This window comes from Rhinolophus sinicus, chromosome 2 (genome assembly GCF_057876585.1).
Source record: "Rhinolophus sinicus isolate RSI-liver-muscle chromosome 2, RSI-T2T, whole genome shotgun sequence".
NCBI lineage: Eukaryota > Metazoa > Chordata > Mammalia > Chiroptera > Rhinolophidae > Rhinolophus > Rhinolophus sinicus.
This window is the reverse complement of record NC_142502.1, coordinates 84,460,441-84,480,650: the sequence shown is the minus strand read 5'-3', so window position 1 is coordinate 84,480,650 and position 20,210 is coordinate 84,460,441. Positions and strand designations below refer to the sequence as shown.

Here is a 20,210-nt window from a genome sequence, read left to right as displayed (position 1 = left end):
TTACCCAGTATTACCTACTTATAAAAAAAATAAACTATTGCCTCATCACTACTAAGTATTAAAAATATTTACACTGGGTTTTTTTAAAGTACTATATAAACTATTTTTTATAAAATAATTTTATAAACTAAGTATAAAAATTAAAGTTCCTACTACTAAGAACTATTCATAGACATTCTTAATTCTGTCATTAACTTCCTAGGCAAAAGCATTCCAGTTGTGACAAAAGGAAAATCAGTAATAGTAGCTCTTACTCTGATGGAAATATAGCCATTTTTAACTCCTCTAAGCTTACACCTACCATTAACTTTCTTTTCTTTGGAGCAAATGTTTAAAAACATTTTAAAATATTTGTCTCACAAAAACACAAGTATAATGATTATAATTCAGTCAAATTTAACTTCTGCATTCCATGACAAGTTTCTGTGTAGATTTACTCAGTCACATATGTTTACATGAGTACAGTCTTTGAAAAACATCATACCTGGCGTCTTTTCAAATAGTCAAGTGCAATTTGTACATTCTGTAGTCTGTGAAAACGCATCCGACCTTTCTCTCTGGGCTAAGGACAGAAAAATGCAGGGTATAAAAAACACTGTAGTTTCTGATAGCACAGACCCAGCTAATATACTACATAAACATACTTTATGCCCATTTTAATATGTCAAAACAATATTTATTTTTTGGGTAAGTCCATTAAATTTTTTAGAGGTAGTCCTCATTTTTTGGTATTATCTGGAACTGAATTTAAACTACTAGGGATTTTTCCAAATATATTTTATTTAAACAAATGCTTTATTCCAAATGTTTTGTTTAAACAAAGGAAGAGAAAAATACCTAATATAGACTTTTTATATTGACTATACAACAATTCTAGCCTACAGTTATTAAGCTATAGATACACAAAAAGGATTAAATACCATTCTCCATTTTACCTCCTTAATAAACTCTATTATCAAGAGGGTTTTTATAATTATATAAGTATGGCATGTAAATGAAAATGAGGTAAAGTAGCATGCAGTTAGTATAAAAAACCACCAAGAAGAAGAAAGACAGTGGAGTTTTACTTAGCCATGACAGAGGAAGAGAGAAAAGCAATTAAAGCCATATATTTCCTCTTTATTTTATTTTAGTTTTTTTGTAAAATCAGTTGGACTCTATCATAGTTGTATACTTCTTGGGGATGGACATGATTATTCACCGTCTCAGGAAAACTGACAATCATCATTCTTTTCCTTGATACTGTTTCCCCTTTGGAAAAGTTACGTTAGCAGAAGGAAAATATAAGGAAACAGAGCTGGAAAAAATGCTTAACAAAAATACAAAGAATGAAGCTGAAATGTACCACATAAAACCTTCCAAAGGGCAGAAAAAAAGAAAACTGACAGCTTAGCTTCTCAGATATGAATAGGTTGCTGAAGCCAAGGCCCCGTAATACAACAGACAGCAGACTACAGAATGGAAAAATAGGTTCTATACTACACGTGGGAATGATATTGATGAATTCATCTACTGCATCAAAAAAAAAAAAAAAGCACAATTTCCTATGAAATCAGGTGGCACGAAAAGATGTGGGTGATAAAAGAAGCACATTTCTCTTGCAAAGGTGGGCTGAAGTCAACTAAGTGTCTCAGAGATGAAACAGCTCTGAGAGTTCTGTCAGGACTCTAGATTTTAAAACCTCCCCAAACCTTTCTATATAAAATGAGACATAGCAGATAGGTAAAGAATGTCCATTAAATACCTATTGCCAATAGATATAATTAAAGCACAAACTTAAACATTAAATAAATTTCCATAAGTTCCTTCAAATAAAGCCATAAATAGGTGCCATGTTTGAAATACAAATTCCAGAAGTAGAATAAATTTGCATAAAAATTAGCAGGCTAGTTGCCAAGATGTTCGTAACTATATAAAATGTACATAGAATTCTTTAGCTAAAATGCCATGTTTTCATTTAAGTGCATATGTTTAGTTACCACGCAGTGCACAGTAACCTAGAAATAAATTTAAAGAGAAAATATTTCCTTTGTCCAACTTCTTGGTACACACACATCCACCTCACTGGGGGGTTTGGTCCTTTCTATCGTTTTTCTAAAAAGGAGCCCAAACCCGTGGGTTACTTCTCTGTCATGTTAGCGCTCACCGCACTGTAACGGCTAAGTTAGTCGAGTTATGGGGGCCGACACCTACCCCCTTATCCTCATCCTTCACATCCTCATGCTGTTCATATTCGCATGCTTCTGTGGCACTCACCAATCGTAAGGTCTTCAAAATATCTCGCTCCCTTGGCTAATGAATATAACAGACAGAAGATAGGACAGCAAAGACACAAGACAGACCAGAAATGAAAAGGAGAGCATGAACAGAACATAATGGCGGAGAACAGGTAACCAAGAAGGGGAAGTCATGTTCACAAAAAAAGGAAATGACACCAGCGAAGGGGGTTAGACCATTTTTCAGAAAGCGATGTTTATTTCCTTGCTATTTGTGAGTCTTTTAATATGTGGTTATATTATGCATCCAACTTCTGCTAAGCAAAAAGAAACCCAAAGGTAAAAAAGAAGCAAGAACAAAAATAGTATTGGAATTATAGAACTGATTATATAAGCAAGGCAATCGAAGTGCTTCATTCTCCCCAGTTCGCATCACTGGAAGTCTGAAAATGCTTTTAAATCTAACCAGAACTCTTTTCTTTTTTTCAGGCAGAATTTACAGCTCAAAAGATGAATATTGTAAAAGTCTCAACAGTCTATTCTGAAAACATACTAGTCACAGGCAGAGAGGACTACATGTTCTTCAAAATAAATTAAGAAAGTTCAAACTTACCAAGGTGTCCCCCGAAAGAACCTCTAAAAGAGAGATCAAGTTGTGTCCATCCCTTAAGTCTTCATAGAGATCAGTCACATGTTTTCGAACCTAGACAAAGAAAAGCAGTTTAACTTTTGGTCTTAGAACCCAGAATCATCCTTAATACTCAAACAAGAAGGGGACAAAATAGAAAACATTCCTCATATGGTGTTCATTCATATAGCGATTTTTACAATGGCTATTCTCTCACTACTTAAAGCAAAATTTAAAAACTAAACATTAAAAAAGTAAATTTCACATTAATAACTCATGGAGTTACAATTTTTAAAATACAGGCAATGCCCTGATTTTAATCATGATTCCTGATACAGTGACCAAAGTCACCTTAGCAAGAGGGGTGACTTTTGACCCCCAGTTGGTCTTCCCACTCTCTGGGCCACAAGATCCAGGATGCCAGAAACACATACTCCACACTTCAAAAATTCACAGATACAAGCTGGGTGAAGGGTACATGAGACTCTATGTACTATTTTTGAAAATTCCTGTGAATCTATAATTATTTCAAAATAAAAAATGTTTTTGAAAAATTCACATGTATGAGGTTAGAACACCTCTGTCCAAACCTTCCTTTCATAACCATGTTATCACCAGCACCAGGTTAACCCATAACTTATGATAGCTTATTCCTCCATTCCACAGGCCTTATTTAAGCTGTGATTTTAGAGCTCAAACGACCAAAGATTTTCCAAAACCTCTGTTCAGTCTGCCAAGTAGGGATATCTCCGGTAAATGCTTGGCCTACTGTACCCACACTATACCCATCCACGTCCTGCCAGAGTCACATTTCACTCCTTTCACTTCCTATGTCCTTCTCACTCCAGGACAGTTAAAGACGAGGTGTGATTCTGAACACTTATTTCATAGGAAGGCAATTTCACGACTCGCTTTGCCAGACTTAACTAAACCGCCTACATCAGGGAAACTTTCCAAAATTAGGTGTCATTTTTCTCCGTATTTATGTAACAATAAAGAAAAAATAAATTAGGCATGTTTATAAAAGGGAATTAATAATATCATGACTTCAAAACCAACTTAGAAAAAGAGAAAACATGTTATAAGGGAAAAAGAGTTAGGAGACCTGCATTTTAGTCTTACTTCTGCCATGAGTCCCATAAACTAGTACCAGCTGCCTATATTCTCTAGGCCTCAATTTTCTCATCTGCCAAATAAAAATGGAAACGCAAGGTCTTTGTTCAAACTACAGAACACAAATTCTATGATATGAAAATACAAGTAAAGTTATCTTTTTAAAAATCAATATGTGAACAGAAAACACGTAAAGTGGAAAGCTGCTCTTAAGTCTCGTGACGTAATTTCTTAAGAATTTTAGAAGAAAATGCAGAAACAGACTAATTTCTGTAATGCCGGAAAAAATCCTGAGGTATTGCTGTCACACAATACTGCCTATTTTTATTGTGTCAGATGATTATTCTGACGGTTCACAAAAATACTGTATATGAAAAGGGTACATAAAGGTAAGATACTATCATCTTTATCGTTCTATGAAAAACAAATGTCACCATGATCAACAATGATAAAAATACACACACAATAAGTTAATACTAGGTACCTGACCCTGTGCTAAGAAAGACCTTCAGATCTCTTGGCTCATTCTCCTCACCACAAAAGAATGAGATAAAAGAGAATATTAATTAAAAATTACAAATCAACATTATGGGGAAAGAACAGTAGTGAATGAGCAGAGGAAAAAATTGGGTTCTGGAGAAATATTTGATCAAATGATCAATTTAGAGGAAAGAAAAGAAGGAATTAAATAGTTAAACTGACATAGAAACACTGTTTATTTTGCCCTAACTCTGAGTCATAGACATCTGGCCTGGTAACTTTCCTTCACAAATGACCATACTAAGTGCCAATACTCGTAACCTTCCGTTTTCACTTTTCAATAAAACAGTCTTTCTTCTCATTTTGGATATTTTTTTTTTCCTGTAGAACAAAAAACTGTCAGAATAAATTGTGCTAGAAGAAGTGATGAGGAAAGTGAAAGCACTTTGAGATACTCTGGGATTCAATTACATAACATGAATTGCCTAATAAGGATAAAGCATCATTTTCTATACTTCATACAATTCTCTGAGAATTTTGCAGTGCTTTTTAAATTGTGTGTACTGCATTGCACCTGCAGTTTACCCCTAGAGGGCAGTAATCTTTTGCTTGAAAAGAGTATCCGAAGAAAGGAAAATTAAGTATGCAGAAACCAATGGTGGGGGAAGGTTTGGGGGAGGGGAAGAGAAATTCTTAAGATGCTGGTGATGATGACTATAGGTAATACATAGTTCACATTTATTTTTGAAAGGGAATATAGATTTTGCCATATTGTTAAACCATGTATTATCTAAATGGCTTAACTGATAAAAAAAAATACAACTGTAAAAATAGTATTTTATAAATGTATAATTGTTTGGTTTTAACTGGGCTAAATCAAATTCAACTTTAAAGATAAGATCGTCATAGCCACTTATGTAATGTTTAAAGCTGCATTTTCCAAAAGTCTGACTTTGTAGTGATTGATGTTAATCTAGACAAATTCCACAAAAATTTTATTTTCCACACTTAAACACATTGCTACTGCGTAGCTGCAGTTCAATTGGGCCACTAAATATTTATTGAGTACCCACTATATGCCAGGGAACCATTTAACTTCCAAAGGTACAAAGTGAATAACAAGAGAATGCCACCTCTTGAGGCCTGCAGTCTGAGATGGTAGAAATTTCTAGAGGAAATTTCAGTGTAGAGTAAATATACTCTGAGTTAGTTCAGGAAGCTCTGAGGTGCTTTAACCAAATCTGGAGTCTAAGTCCTCCCAGCTAAGATATGGGAGTGTTCCAGGTGAAGGGAAGAACAAGAACAAAGGAAAAAGACTAGGATGTATGCAGCTGTAAGGTGAGTTCCAAGGAAGGAAAGCAGTCCATGATATCAGTGAAATAGGAGGTGGAAGGTGAGATAGGAAAGATGGGCAGGGAGACATGGCGGCTTTACATGCCCCTTTAAAAAGCTTAGACTTTTCCTAAGCAAAGAGAACCAGTGAAGGGCTTTTTAAGCAGAATAAGGACACAGCATCTGTGACCAATACAAAAGCTTCCTTGGAAACTATTATCTTGAACAAACCCAAATCACAATAAAGCCACCAAGGGCCCAATCTGTATGCAATCATGGAGGAAAGGTCTCACAGGAAAAAGCAAACTAGAGAGAACACACAATCAGTGAACCTTGGGTAAAATGCACGATCCCAGCACAGCAGCAAAATATCAGGAAGGATTCACAGTCATCTCTTTAAAAAGTCCTACATTTAAAGGATACCATATTCTAGGAAACAACTGGCTATCTTTAGAAAGGAACATAAATAATAAAAGAAGGCTTGTCCCAAATGAGATCATCTCACTACCTTGTACATATTGGGTGAAGAAGGAGAACAGTCAGCTTCAATGAAAACTACTAATTAAAATTATTTTCAATACAATTTTTATTTTTACTTCAAACAAATACATTTATGAAAAATAAGCTACCAAATTCTCCTGGGAGAATTCCTTAGAAGTCCTACTTCAAACAAATAAATAAAAATAATCTATCAATGTATTACCATATCAATTATTGATAAGTAAATAGATGCTTTTAAAATATACATAAATGGTTACAAACAATGTATTCTTTTAGATATCTGCCTTATCCAAACAGTTTTGTTTATGATAAACTTAGTACTATTTCTCTAAAAGTTGTGAAAGAATAAAACGACAGCTCAGATTCTACCTAAACTACCATAAATTCTATACTGGTACAGATAAATATAATGGGGAAACATCCGCAGGGGATGTAATAAAAAGGTAGTTATGCCTATTTTTAGGCAATACGTTAAGTCATCATTAAGACCATATATAACTGATCTCCTTTACTTTTTTTTAAACTAAAAAGATATTTGTCATACATCTTAAGGTATTAATGAATAAAATAATGAAGAGTTTGAAACAAATCAATGTTGGTCCTAGGCAGTGCAAATAATCTGTGTACTTCTTCATATGGACCCAATTAGTTCTTTGACAAAGATTTCTCTTTTAAACTTTCAGGTTGACAATCTACAATCAATTTTTTAAAAAGGTATTTTCTAGTCTTTTACCACAATATGGAACTATATGCAGTTAAACAAAATAAAAGCATTTACATTACTGATTGATTTTTTTTTGGGGGGGGAGGTATTTTAGTCATAGTTTCAGTTCAGTTTTTTTTTACATTCTCTTCTGTCCAATTTCACCATTGACATAGAAAGGAACCTTTTTAAAAGACTATTTCAATATTTAAAATTTTTTAAACATGTTACTCTTTTTTGTAATAATTTGTTTTGGGTTTGGGGTGATTAGCTGTGGTTTGGTTTGTTTTGGGTTTGAGTCCTCTACCTTTCCTTCCAGCTCCTCCCTTTTGTCAACAGGAAGACAGACAAAAATCTATTTTTGCACGTGTTTTTCCCTCAGCCTATAGATCTGTTATCTCTTGCAGAGCTGTACAGATCTTAGTGCTGAGCAATTATAGATAATGTAACTGAAAGAAAAATTCAGAAATCAATTACTTTTCGTATTCATTGTTTTGTATCTGCCCACTGTCTTTTGGAGTTAATTTCTATTAAAGATGTGTTCTGGACAATCTCCATACTACAATGTCAACCAAATGACCACTGGTTTATAAAGACCAGCAATATCCATTCCATGTAGTCTTTAAAAATTAGAGGGTGAGGGAGATTTTAGGTGCAACTAAAGGATGTTTCCGTCTAGTATTCTGTCACTGAGGACAAAACCCAATGGTAAATGGAGGATAGAGGTCTCACCTTTCAAAAGTTCTTCAAATATCCTCCTAGTTCATTAGTTTTATAAATCATTAAACTATCACTTTAAAAGATCATGGTAAGTGCTACTCTAATGGTAAGAGCCATTTTCAATAATAGCATGATGAAAAGAGAAGGAATCAATAAGTAGCATTTGTATGTTCACCTCTTTCCCATTCTTCTCACCTTCTCACAATTTGGGCAACAAAGAAAAAGCTGGGGAAAGTGGGGTAACAATCACTTAACACTTAAGAAATAATTAATAAACTAGTCAATTAAGCTCAATTTTGATACAGATATAAATATGTGACTATAATATATATAAATTATAATAAATATAACAAGACAAATACTGAAAACTAAATACTATTATAATAGCTAAGTACTACAAACTTACGTACATGAGTTCATTTGTGCAAAGTCCTAAAAAATATTAATACAACATAAAATAAGTCTGTTTGACATAGGTAAGCTATACCTACAGCATCAAAGTCCCACCTTTTACCATCAACATTTTAAACAAATTCCACTGTATTTTCTAATTTTAGTTTTTACTGAAAAAAATTTTGAAAAAGAATTGTGTACATTTTTTAATAAAAATCATGTAAAATTATTGTAAATAATTTTTAATTGGTTTTATTTATAGTCATGACCAAAATTCCCAACTAGTTAAAATATATGTGTATTTCCTCAATAAATCTCTACAAGTGACTCTCCGGTAAGGTCATATAATGTCATAAGTCAGGCTCAGATTAATTATAAACTGGAAATGCATCCAGGATAATACATTTAGTTCCTATACAAAAATAAAGATAGCTCCTGGGAAAGAACAACATATCAGTCATTTGCCCCTTAATGCCAGGTCACTTTATCAGAATAATTTCCTTCTTAACACCTATTGCCCATTTCAAAGAAACCTTATAATCATGGTTGGCAATAAGATGCAATAAGTTGGGTGGAGGGAGGTTTGATGAGGCACTGTGGTGCAGGAGCATGGTAGGATACCAGAGCAAGAGCTTTTAACATTGAGAAGGTAGTGGGAAGACCCTCGGCAGCTGGTGAGTGGGGTGAGAAGAGTCCAGGAAAGGGACACAGAGAAGTGACAAATACAAACTTCAACTACTTTGCAAATACAAACTCTAACTACTGATTAAAGTGCTGGCTACCCCAACTGCTTACTGAATACTTCTGAGCTGAATCATCTCCTTTGGGTTGCCAATGCCTGATCTGTTACACAGTGATTCAACAATTAAGTGGATACTTGCCCCAAATGAGAGTGACTCTCTCTCCTTCTGGCACCACTTAAAGTACCTTTTACAACACTGAAAAAAAATAGCTATGCTCTCAATGCATACAAAACAAAAATCAACCAACTGAGCCCTCAAAAAGTAACCTCATCTACTTCAGGGATAATGTCTAGCACAACTGGAATGGTTATAATATATGAGTCAGGCTCTAGGCTGGGGAGGAAGCAAGATCCTCATAGAGAGGGGAGAGTGCTGGGCAAATAATAAAATCCACCTGTGGATAAGGTGCCAGGAGAGGTGGAGCTGGCCAATATGGATATTTACACCATCTAGTCACAGTTCACACCATCTATTCACACTTCCAGTCACACCATCATGGGCACTTCCTGGTGTCCCTTTCTGAGTGTTATTTGCCAGGGAAAGACACTACCATGGGCGGGTTGACACAAGTGGTTGTTTAAGTCTCTTTTTAAGTCTTAAGGATTGGGGGGAAATCTATGGACTCTCTTAATAGCATATTTTATAGGTTTAAGGCCTTCACAATACTCTAACACTTTATATGCAAACAATTTCACTCTTCTGTAAACATAAGCCCATTTCTTCAAATCCTTACAAATAAATAACTGAGAACTATTGGTTGTATCTTTTGCATTAACTTTTGCAATAACCCAGGATTATGATCAAGACAAGTGTCACAGGGAGATGAACACTGAAGCTATTTTAAAAGACACCCCGAGATGATGAGATTTGACTGCCTCTGCTATCATGGTAATGCTTAACACCTCTTCCCTGTTATTTATTTTTTTAACATTTTTTGTTGCCTTAAATTCAGATGAAACTCCAAGTCCCCAGTACCAGGATTTATATTTTCCAAAATAACCACTGTAAAATATATCTGAGAAACTGACAGGTTTGGATGAAATTACAAATACAGGTTTATTCCATTAATTACTTAATGAAAAAAATTTGACACGTTAAAATTAATCTCTGCAATGGAATTATGCCTTCTGTAGGGAGATTAAAACTTTCAAAGATGCTATCAACTTCTCAATAACGTTACAATTTTGCCAAATTTCCAGAATCCAGTCTACTCAACAGAGATCTATGGACCACAAATGCTCAACAGCTAGTCCTCCCAGTTGCACATGACCAGTCACAGAGGAGAGGCCACATTTATGTCTCATTCCAAAGCCTAAAATCTAAGCAGAAGTTTTATTTTGTCCCCAGCCCCTGTTCTGAGCACCCTCTCTTTTAAATTGACATTTCACTAAAAATAGGCTTGGGCCAGGTTAACACCTAGCAAATAAGTGGGAATACTGCAAGACACGTGGATCCCAGCATCCTAACAGTAGAATTTCACTGCCAATCCCCAAAGCTAAGAGAATTTCAAAAGAATGTTGGCTGAATAGATAAGGTTTCATTCTGAAACTACAACTCTCATAAACTCTGCTTGCACTCATGGTATTCCTTCAACCCAAAATGCTGTTCTGTTTCAACTCTTTCTCTGGCTACTGAAATCTTACTTTTCCTTTAAGGTCAAGCTCGAATGTCAACCAGGCTGTGAACAATTCCCTATTCTGCAATTCTGCACTCCCATATTCCTTGGTTTATACCAGGACACCAATCATTTTCGTTACAGAACAGTCTTACGAATGAGGGAAAGCAGAGTTTGCCACCCCCAAATATGCCTTTTTTTAGATATTATTTTAAGCTGGTTATTTTTTAAAAATGAGAGTAAGGAGAAACCTTTCCCTAACTGCCTAAAAGAATTTTGACAGAGGACTTACTCCAGGAAGGGAGCTATCATCATAGATAACTATAGTTAAAATGCACTAAATGTGAGAGACACGGAAGAACCAAGCAAAGCCCATTTGGTCAAAGTCCTCTCTGTACCCCACTGTTTGTTGCCTCATACCCCAGCAAACATTTATTTACCAAAGATGGGCTTTTCAAGTCTCAAACTACAACCCTCCCCACCCATTCGCATTAGCTCCATGGTATATAGCCTTAAATGCCCACCTGTCCTTCATTCTCACATTCTTATGGAACCCCTGTATGTACATACGTAACAAATTTGGTCATTTTCTCCTGTTAATCTGTCTTATGTTAATTTTGTCATTACTCTAGCCAGCAGAACTTAAAAGAGTGGGAGGAAAATCATTCCCCCCCCCAGACATGTTCATGATATACATAATAAGTCCCTTAAAAGGGCAGAGCCCTGTCTTAAGTTCTCATTGTAAATGCCTTATGCTTTGTAAAGTGCCTTTTAGACAGTAGATATTCAAAGAAGGTTTCTTCAATAAATAAAAGATTAATCAGCTGCACTTTGCCTGTGACCTTAGCCATGCCCCCAGCGGTGGGCCCTTGAGTGCCTGCTGAGTTATGGGGAAAAAGAGAAACTCAGGAAACAGATTCAAGGAGCCACTTCCTAGTAAGGAGTTTGTCTTTGCCCCTACGGCCCACTATGACATCTATGAGAGATAGTACCTGGATTAATGTCCTATCACACAGGTGTAGCTAAATAAATACCACTGAATTGCTAACACAGAGAGGTGATATGTCCATTTCTGCATGCCAAATATTCTAAATATTTCCCCTTATCCGTCTATACTAGTCTAATAAATGACTGACAGGAACATGTTCAGATAAATCCAATTTCAAGACTTAATAAACATAAAAACAAAATATTTTCAATAAAAATAGGCATATAGATTAATGAAACAGAATATAGAATAAGAGATAGACCCACACAATTACGGACAACTGGTTTTTGACAAAAGAACAAAGGCAATCCGGTAGAGAAAGGCTAGCCCCTTCAACAAATGGTGCTGCGAAACTGAATATCTACATGCAAAAGGACTCATGTGAATTTCCTCCAAATGAATCAGAGACCTACTGTAAGAGCTAAAACTATACAATTGTTAGATGAAAACAGAGGAGTAAATCTTTGTCACATTGGGTTAGGCAAATATATCGTATATATGACACCAAAAGCATAAGTGATAAAAGAAAACTCAATAATAAGAGGCCATATAACCCAATTTAAAAATAGGTGAAGATATAAATAGACATATCACCAAAGAAGACACACAAATGACCAATAAGCACCTAAAAAGAGGCTCAAAATCGTTTATCATTTGAGAAATACAAAGCAAAATCACAATGAGGTAGCATTTCACACACACTAGGACAGCTACACTCAAAAAGATAGACAATAACAAGTACTAGCAAGAATTTAAAGAAAGTGGAACCCTCACATGGTGCTAGTGGAAATATAATACAGTGCAACCACTTTGGAAAACAGTTTGGCAGTTTCTTAAAATGTTAAACTGGATTTACCATATGACCCTGCAATTCTACTCCTAGATAAATACCCAAAACAAATGAAAGCATATGTTCATACAAAGACTTGTATGTTTATTTTTATAGCAGCATTGTTCATAATAGCAGAAAAACGTGGAAACAACCCAAATGCCAATCAACTACTAAGTGGATGAACAAAATGTGATCTAGCTATAGAATGAAATACTACTTGGCAATAAAAAGGAATGAAGATACGTGCCACAACATGGATGAACCCCAAAAACATTATGCTAAGTGGAAGAAGTCAGACACAAAAGAATAACATTATATAATTCCATTTACATGAAATATCCAGAAAAGGCAAATCTATTGAGATAGAAAGTTTATCAGTGGTTGGCTAGCACCGGAGGGAGTAAGGGAAATGGCAAATAGGTACAAGGTTTCTATTGGGGGTGATAGAAATATTGTAAAATTAGACTGTGGTTGACAGCTGCACAATTCTGAAAATTTACTAAAAATTGTTCAATTATACACTTAAAACAAGTGAATTTTACCATGTTCAAAACATATCTCAATAAAGCTTTTCTTAAAAATATTTCAATCACACTCACTTGGAGATAGAATGGCAGCAATTTTTGCATATGGGAAATGTTTATACTCATCACAATTCAACAAGAATTAATAAAAGTGCCCAGAATATAGGATATTAGACTGTCCTAATGTGGGTCAGTAGACACATTTAATACATTTAGAAGGATGTGTGATTTGTATCTATTAAAAAATAGTTCCAAAGATAATAAATTGATACTTAATTAAACAAATGGACTGATCGTACTACTAATAAAGCTTGAAAAGCTGGCAATGCCAACCACTATAAAAACTTCAAGCTAGACCAAAATGGAGGTATATTAAAAGGGTGAAAAGCAGGGGTGGCCGGTTAGCTGAGTAGGTTACAGCGTAGTGCTGATAACACCAAGGTTGCTAGTTCTGTCCCCGCATGGGCCACTGTGAGCTGCACCCTCACTAAAAAAAAAAGGAACAAAGAAAAAAAAGTGAAAAGCAAATGGAATAGTCATATTTAAAGGATTACCAAGATATCTAGCTAGGAAACAGATCCAATGTGAGTGATTATTTAAAGAAATATTTCCTCAGCTTTACATCAAAATTACTTACTGAATTCTTACTTGAAGTGGCACTTGCAATGGGCATATCTTTCGCGACCACATCTTGACTCAGAGGATTATCACAGAAATAAAATTTTGCCTAAGTAGTAAAGCAATGTACTGAACTGGCCTTTTCAAATATTTTAATAAATAAATCAAAGAGGGAAGCTCATTTAGAAAAGCAGCTATGATATAAAATTATATTCATAGAACTATAGCTGATCTTACATATAGGAAAAGAAAGCCAGTTTCATGAATGAATTCAGGGAAACACAAAAGGTTATTCCTCAGCACTAAAGTGAATACACGCAAAACTTTAATCCTAAATACATATAAAACCTTCCCCTCAGACAAAGGTAGGCAAATTTTTACTGTAAAGAGCCAGAGTAAAGATTTTTGGCTTTAAGGGTCCAATGGTGTGACAGTTGATAAGTGAATGAGAGTGGGTGGGTTCGAAACAATTTTATTTATGGACACTGAATTTTGAATTTCATATAATTTTCAGGTGTCCCAAAACATTCTTCTTTGGTCTTCAATTCTTTAAAAATGTAAAACCAAATCTTAGCTCATGGGTTATAAGTACCAAAAGACATGCTGTGACAAGAGTTGGCCCTCAGGCCATAGTCAGTGTGCAGGACCTCCCCCTCAAAAAAAAAAAAAAAAAAACAGGAGTTCTTGGTTGAAACGCAAATACCTTAGTAGCAGCACTTTAGTCATAGGTATACGTTCTTCTCTCCTGGAAAGGAGATGAACTATCCAATTGCTTTCCCTTGCTATAGCAAATTGAGAGTGGAAAAGACTAAGTTTTTACAAAATAACATTACCTTATTTTCTGATAATAAAAGTAATACATGTTCCCTGTAGAAAAACTGGAAAATAGTTCAAATTAAAGGACTTATCCAACAACGCAGGAAAAAGAAAACCATTGTAAAAGTAAGTAAATAGGTAAATAACTCAACACATACAAAGGTAGGGAGGTAAAAGGTAGGTAGATATTATAAATAGAATTGTGATCACACTATTGATAGCTATTGCCACGTTCTTGTTGTATAGCTCTGATTACCTGGTAGACTGTCGTTCAACTCATTTTCTGCCTTCAATTCAATAGTTTTTAAAACTTCAAATGTAAAAAAAAATGAAAGAAAACATGCTAGAAAAAGAAGTGCATGATATTAAGATACTATCACGTGAAAATGAAATAAAGGAAATGGAAGTATGTGAATGACAAGACAAGTTTTAAAGAAGAGACAAAATAGTTTCTTAAGATATATAAGAGCTGCTACATATGTCATATCAAGATGAGTGGGTGGGAGTTACAGTAAACAAATTCTAGATCATGAGAAAAATAGGCTGTTACAACTCAAATAGACCGAAAAGCATTAAGTTGTCCATAAATTAGAAAAGCAATGACCCACAAGAAAGGCTGTGAGAAAACATTCCTTCAATGACAACCAAATTAACTAGATTCTGTCTAAATCTGTAACTGGAATTAACACAAAATTAATTACATTTGCTTAAAAACAGTCACTTTAAAACTCTCCTGTAGGATTTCCCAAAAGGGATGTTAATAGGTATTCTTTGATAAAAGGAATGCATGACCAAGTGAATTTGTGGAACACTGGATCAAACAGGGTTCTTTACCAAGTTCTCAGCCTTTGATATGCTAATATGAACCTTAAATCTCTTGAACCAGGAAGGCTGCTTTCCAAAGTTCTTTGGCAATTGAAACGCTTTTTTTTTTTGTCCAGGGCATCTCACAACACTGGGGTTCCTGGGAACCTGATTTGAAAAATGCTGCTCCTCCACAGAAAAATGTTTTTATTTGATCTTATCAACCATGGAAAATTAATTTCAGAATTCAGCAACAAAGCATTAATCAAAAATTAAATTTACCAGACAAAACTTTGGTATTTAACAACCCAAAAGAAACAGTAAAATGGCTCTATTATGTACGCTGCTCAGTAAAATCAAAGTGTCTGCAAATATGGTTTCTTGAGCTTTTTAAGTTTATGTAAAATAAAAGTTAGATATCTAAAACATTTGGGAACAGTAACAAATTGCAAGATAAAAGAAGGGTCACATTAAAACTCATTAACTCACACAATAAATCCATAGGAAAAATTTCTATTTTTACAATTTGTCAGGATACTTACACTGTATCTTTCTGATATAACTGTACATAAATCTAAGAAATAGAATTTTTATATTAGTTTTCAAAAAAATTCAGTAAGTAGTACTGTTTTTTTGGAAATCTTAAAGTATCTGTTTTTGGGGGAGTTTTGTTTTTTGAAAAAAATTGGAAGGATGCTCTTGTAGAAAAGATACATGTCTGATTTTCTGCTCAGGCCCGAGGCTGAAATGCTTCGTCATGGTTGTGGCTGTACTGGGCTATTGCTCTGTGAATTATCTTAGCTAGGCTAAATCCTACCAGTGATGTGACAGCTCACAAATAATCCAAACAGCCGGCTGCCAATGCTCACAGCAGCTTCTCACCTCAAAGAGTCATACCCATGGGAGGAAAAATTAAGGTGCTAGTGTAGGTCTGGGCCCAGGCTGTGAAAATCACGTTCCTTAGTGAGGGTTCACCATTTAACTGACATCCATCACTGTCATATTATTATAAAACCACTATAGCTGTGCGCTCCGAGCAGCCTCCTTCTTTTCATTACATAGGCAATATTATGACCAAAACCCAATATGCAAACATCAGGATCACAGCTGCCACTGTTATGGAAGATAGGAGGACAAAACCTGAAGCTTTGTGATGATCTTAAAGGTGTACAGATATAAGGAGGGCATTATTCATACCACGGTTTTAAAGATGAGAAAACAAAGGCTTACAAAGGTTCACAGTCACATCTCTAGTAATAAATATCCTGGGAAAATGTGAGTCCAAGCAGCTCAGTCTGTGCTCTTCAACACCACACTATACCACCTTCCTTGGGTTCCAAAGTACAGTGAGGGGAGATGCTCCAAAACGTAGCAACATCTTAGAAAATCTAGCCACCTGGCCAGACTCCTAGCTTCCTTCTATGCTGGCCTTCCTATACACAGCTGACTCTTCCTGAATCTGTCTGAAATTCCACAGAGATTGATTTTCCAGCAGAGTGGTGAGAGTGCATTATCATTTACGGACTGCAGTGAATTAGGTTCCCATTGGGCTTTACTTCTGACTCTACTGGAGACCAGCTGCCCTGGGAGCCCAAAATGGAACACGAACACTCTGAAAAAGAGAGTCTTAGGAGGATACACACATACCCTGGGCCCCTGGGGAAGAAAAGGAGGGTGAGTCTAAGGAACAGACAGAGAAATGGAGTGAAGTTTGAAACTTAAAACCTACTTGGGGATAGGGAAAGGGAGCCACTCTTTCTCCTCTAGGAGAAACTTAACATCTGTAAAATAGGATATGCATCAAATAAGATATAGTGCACTAGCCTGAGAACAAGACCAGCATTATAACATATTGCAACCATATTGGGAAAAGCAGGCCTCTAAAAATGACTTACAAAAGTCCCCATTCATATGTTAAGGACTCTGTACATATGTAGTAGCAAAAATTGATCTTATAATAAATGCCATGGAATCCTTATTTGAAAAATGGTAGTATATTTCCATGAGAGCTTAAAAAAACAAGAGTACTTGAACAATTTTGATAAATTCTTTAAGCAAACATCAGTATCAGAACATGTTAGCAATGAAAATCAGACAATGCCATCAGGCAGTATACTATTTCAGCATTTTTAGACGTATGCAATAGTTTTCCCAGCTTCAACAGCTTCCCTTTGAAGTTTTCTCTTTGTCTTTTTCACAACACAAAATTTCTTCTCTATTATATTAAGATCAAATGGCGCTATATTATATGAGCATCAGTGTCCAAACTCCTAGGTAAGTACAGCTGGATCCACGGCCCCCTTTGACACCTTGATCACAGGTTCTCCCTGCAGAGCATGGTCTCTCACCCCTCTGATCACTGGCTTCCTCATCCTTTGCTACTTGTCTTCCTCTGTCAGCCCCCCTTTAACACTAGTTTCTGAATTCTACCTCAGATTTGCAATACAGCATACTCTGACTTGGACCTGGAAACGGGGCTTTCTATTTGCTTCTATGGAAAAAAGTATCGTACAAAGTATCTTCAAAGAAACCTAACTACATCCTCATGACATGCTTCAGGACGTGCTACCCCAAAATATGGCACCTTAGCACATTAAATATGTTAAGCTGAAGGAATTTGGGAAATAGCAGGTGTTAGGACTCTCTGAACCCCTACCTCCATCTCCCCTGAAGCAGGTCAGACATAGGAACCTCTTGTGAGAGGTATCCTTCCTGAACCTGGTGAAAAGGAGCGTCCTTATCTCTGAAGGCGGAAAGACACTGAAGAGAGTCTGAACAAATAGGCCTTGCTGAGTTTCCCCCAATTCACTCTACTCTTTATCAAATCAAGTGTAAAAGCACTCAGGTTTAACATTTCTTCTGGTCTTCATTTTCTTATGAAGGTTCCCATATCACACACAAAAATATTATTAAATATATTTGTATGTTTTTCTGTTATCTCTCTTTTGTTATAGAACCTAGAAGGGTAGAAGCAAAGTATTTTTTTTTCATTCCCTACCTGCAATAAGACTGCAGAGAATCTGCTGATTTTATCAATATATTATTGGAGAATTTCCAAGTGAGAAGACTCTAACTGTAGCCAATATTCTTCTAAATTCTGAACTGATGAAAATAGTGGATAAGTATAGCAAAGCAAATTAGTAACCTTAGATTAAATAAATTAATCTCGTCTATGAATGTGAGTAAACTTTCTACGACCTACCCGCAAATGGAGAAACTAAATTATGTAATGGAAAGAACATGGAAAGGAGTCAGGAGACTGGCTCCTAAGTCCGACCCTGCCAATTATGACCTGTTTGACTTGGGGCCTCAGTCTCTATACCTATGAAATAGATCTTTCCAGCTTTAAAAGAAGGAAGTTGTCAGAAATTTATTTTTCCTCCAGACAAACTTTTATCTCATTCCTATCAAAGCAACACTTTCAGTTCCCCCATCATAGCGGTTATAGTTCTACCTCATAAACTAGGGACGGGGGAGTTTTATTTGGTTTCACATCCATTCATTAAGCAACAAATTCCTTAGTATGGTCTGAGGTAAACAGCATTGCATCTGCTTCAGTGCTGGGGATGCAACTCTTTAATAAGACAGACACATGCCCATGCAGCTTAGAGTCTGATATGAAATAACAAACCAGTCTTCTGCTTTAATCTCCCTAATTACAGAAAGCAGACACTTCTGATGGAAAGGCTCTACAACACAATGTAGAATGTTAGCACCACCAATCAAAGAGCAATTTTTTTCTCCTTTGAAAATACTTTAGTCAGTACCTTTCTTCAGCTAACGCAATGACCTTCAGGAATGCTGCTTGGCTTCTTCATATACTTTTACCTTTATCTCTAAGTTCTTATAAAGTACATTGATTAGAAGAGAATGTAAATTCTCTGCATAAAGAGGCCAAGCCATAACAGCAAAGACTTAAAGTATATAGAAAAATACTGAGAGAAACCAGACCTCAGTAAAGTGACAATGCATCCTGGCACATTGCTTTTTTCCCCCTAATTCTCTGTCTTCCTTTTGATCACTCCTTAACTCTGAGTGATCTTTCTGAAAGTGGGTCTTTCTGTTGTGGCATGAGGTGATGGTATGACAGTTTTCCTGTAGAGCCAGAAGGATCAAGGACTAAATGTCAGCCCCGCCATGTTCTAAGTATTTCATGCTGGGCAGATTAACTCATCCTCCCTGAGCCTCCATTTCCTCACTGGTAAAAGGAGGATTAAATCACATATGTTATGCACCTAATTCAGGATCTAGCACATAGTAAGCATCCAGTAAATGGTAGCAGTGGTGAAGAAAGCAAGAATGATAATAATGAATAAGGAGATCAAAAAGAAGAAAAGTTATAACTGACCACAAGATAAAACTACAGTTATTTGATGAAATTACTGAGTAAAATTGTGATGTTCTTAGTTTAGAAAGGTAGATCACTATTTTATCCACAAACACTGAAATCAGTTGTAATTGTTGAAACAACAATTAAAACCGATTTTAATGTTTGTGGATAAAAACAAGAAAAAGTTCATCTCATAAAATAACTTTAAATTCAAAATAAATTTTGCTATTAATTCATCTCCCATTCTTTATTATAAACTCCTCCTCTGTATTCTTCAAATAGTCATATCATAAAAGTTTATAAAAAGGCTATGAAACTGTTATTGATTAAAGCAGGATAAAGAAACATGACAACTAAATGCAATACCTGACCCCAAACTGGATCCTGCCCCGGGGGGGTAGGGAGGGTATAATATAAAAGATCAATCAACAAAGCTGCAATATGGACAACAAAGTACAATACAATGTTAATTTATGAAGTTGATAATTTTATGGCTATGAAAGAGAACATCCTTTGTCTTAGGAAATACATACTAAAGCATCTAGGGATAAAGGGCCATGATGTATATAACTTACTCTCCAATGTTTCAGATAAAAAAAGTATACATAATATATAGACATACATATGTATATGTACACATACACACACACATACACACACACATACACACACACAAACACAAACACAGCATTTGACCTCAAAATTAAATGAGGTAAATGTTAACAGAGGTTAATCTGCTGTTAATCAGAGTGTTCCTTGTATTATTTTTATATTAAAACTTTTTAAGTTTTAAAATTATTTCCAAAAAATTGCGTCTATCCCTATTAATAAATCATATATCTAGCTGAGTCACC

The 20,210-nt window shown here is 35.4% G+C and overlaps 1 protein-coding gene across 29 annotated transcripts in view; it reads right to left on the bottom strand.

Annotated features, from left to right (window-relative positions):
* Window positions 1-20,210, bottom strand: part of DST (dystonin) — a 428,859-nt gene that overhangs the window by 208,530 nt on the left and 200,119 nt on the right. For 16 of the 29 annotated variants that reach the window (XM_019734629.3, XM_088795639.1, XM_019734643.3 and 13 more), the window contains 2 exons: window positions 2,830-2,919; window positions 485-562 (listed from right to left, as the gene is read on the bottom strand). In XM_019734629.3, coding sequence (XP_019590188.3) covers window positions 485-562; window positions 2,830-2,919 — 168 coding nt within the window. Of the gene's footprint in view, window positions 1-484; window positions 563-2,193; window positions 2,293-2,829; window positions 2,920-20,210 lie in introns of all 29 variants that reach the window. The other 13 variants (XM_019734620.3, XM_019734625.3, XM_019734626.3 and 10 more) reach the window with 2 other exon arrangements.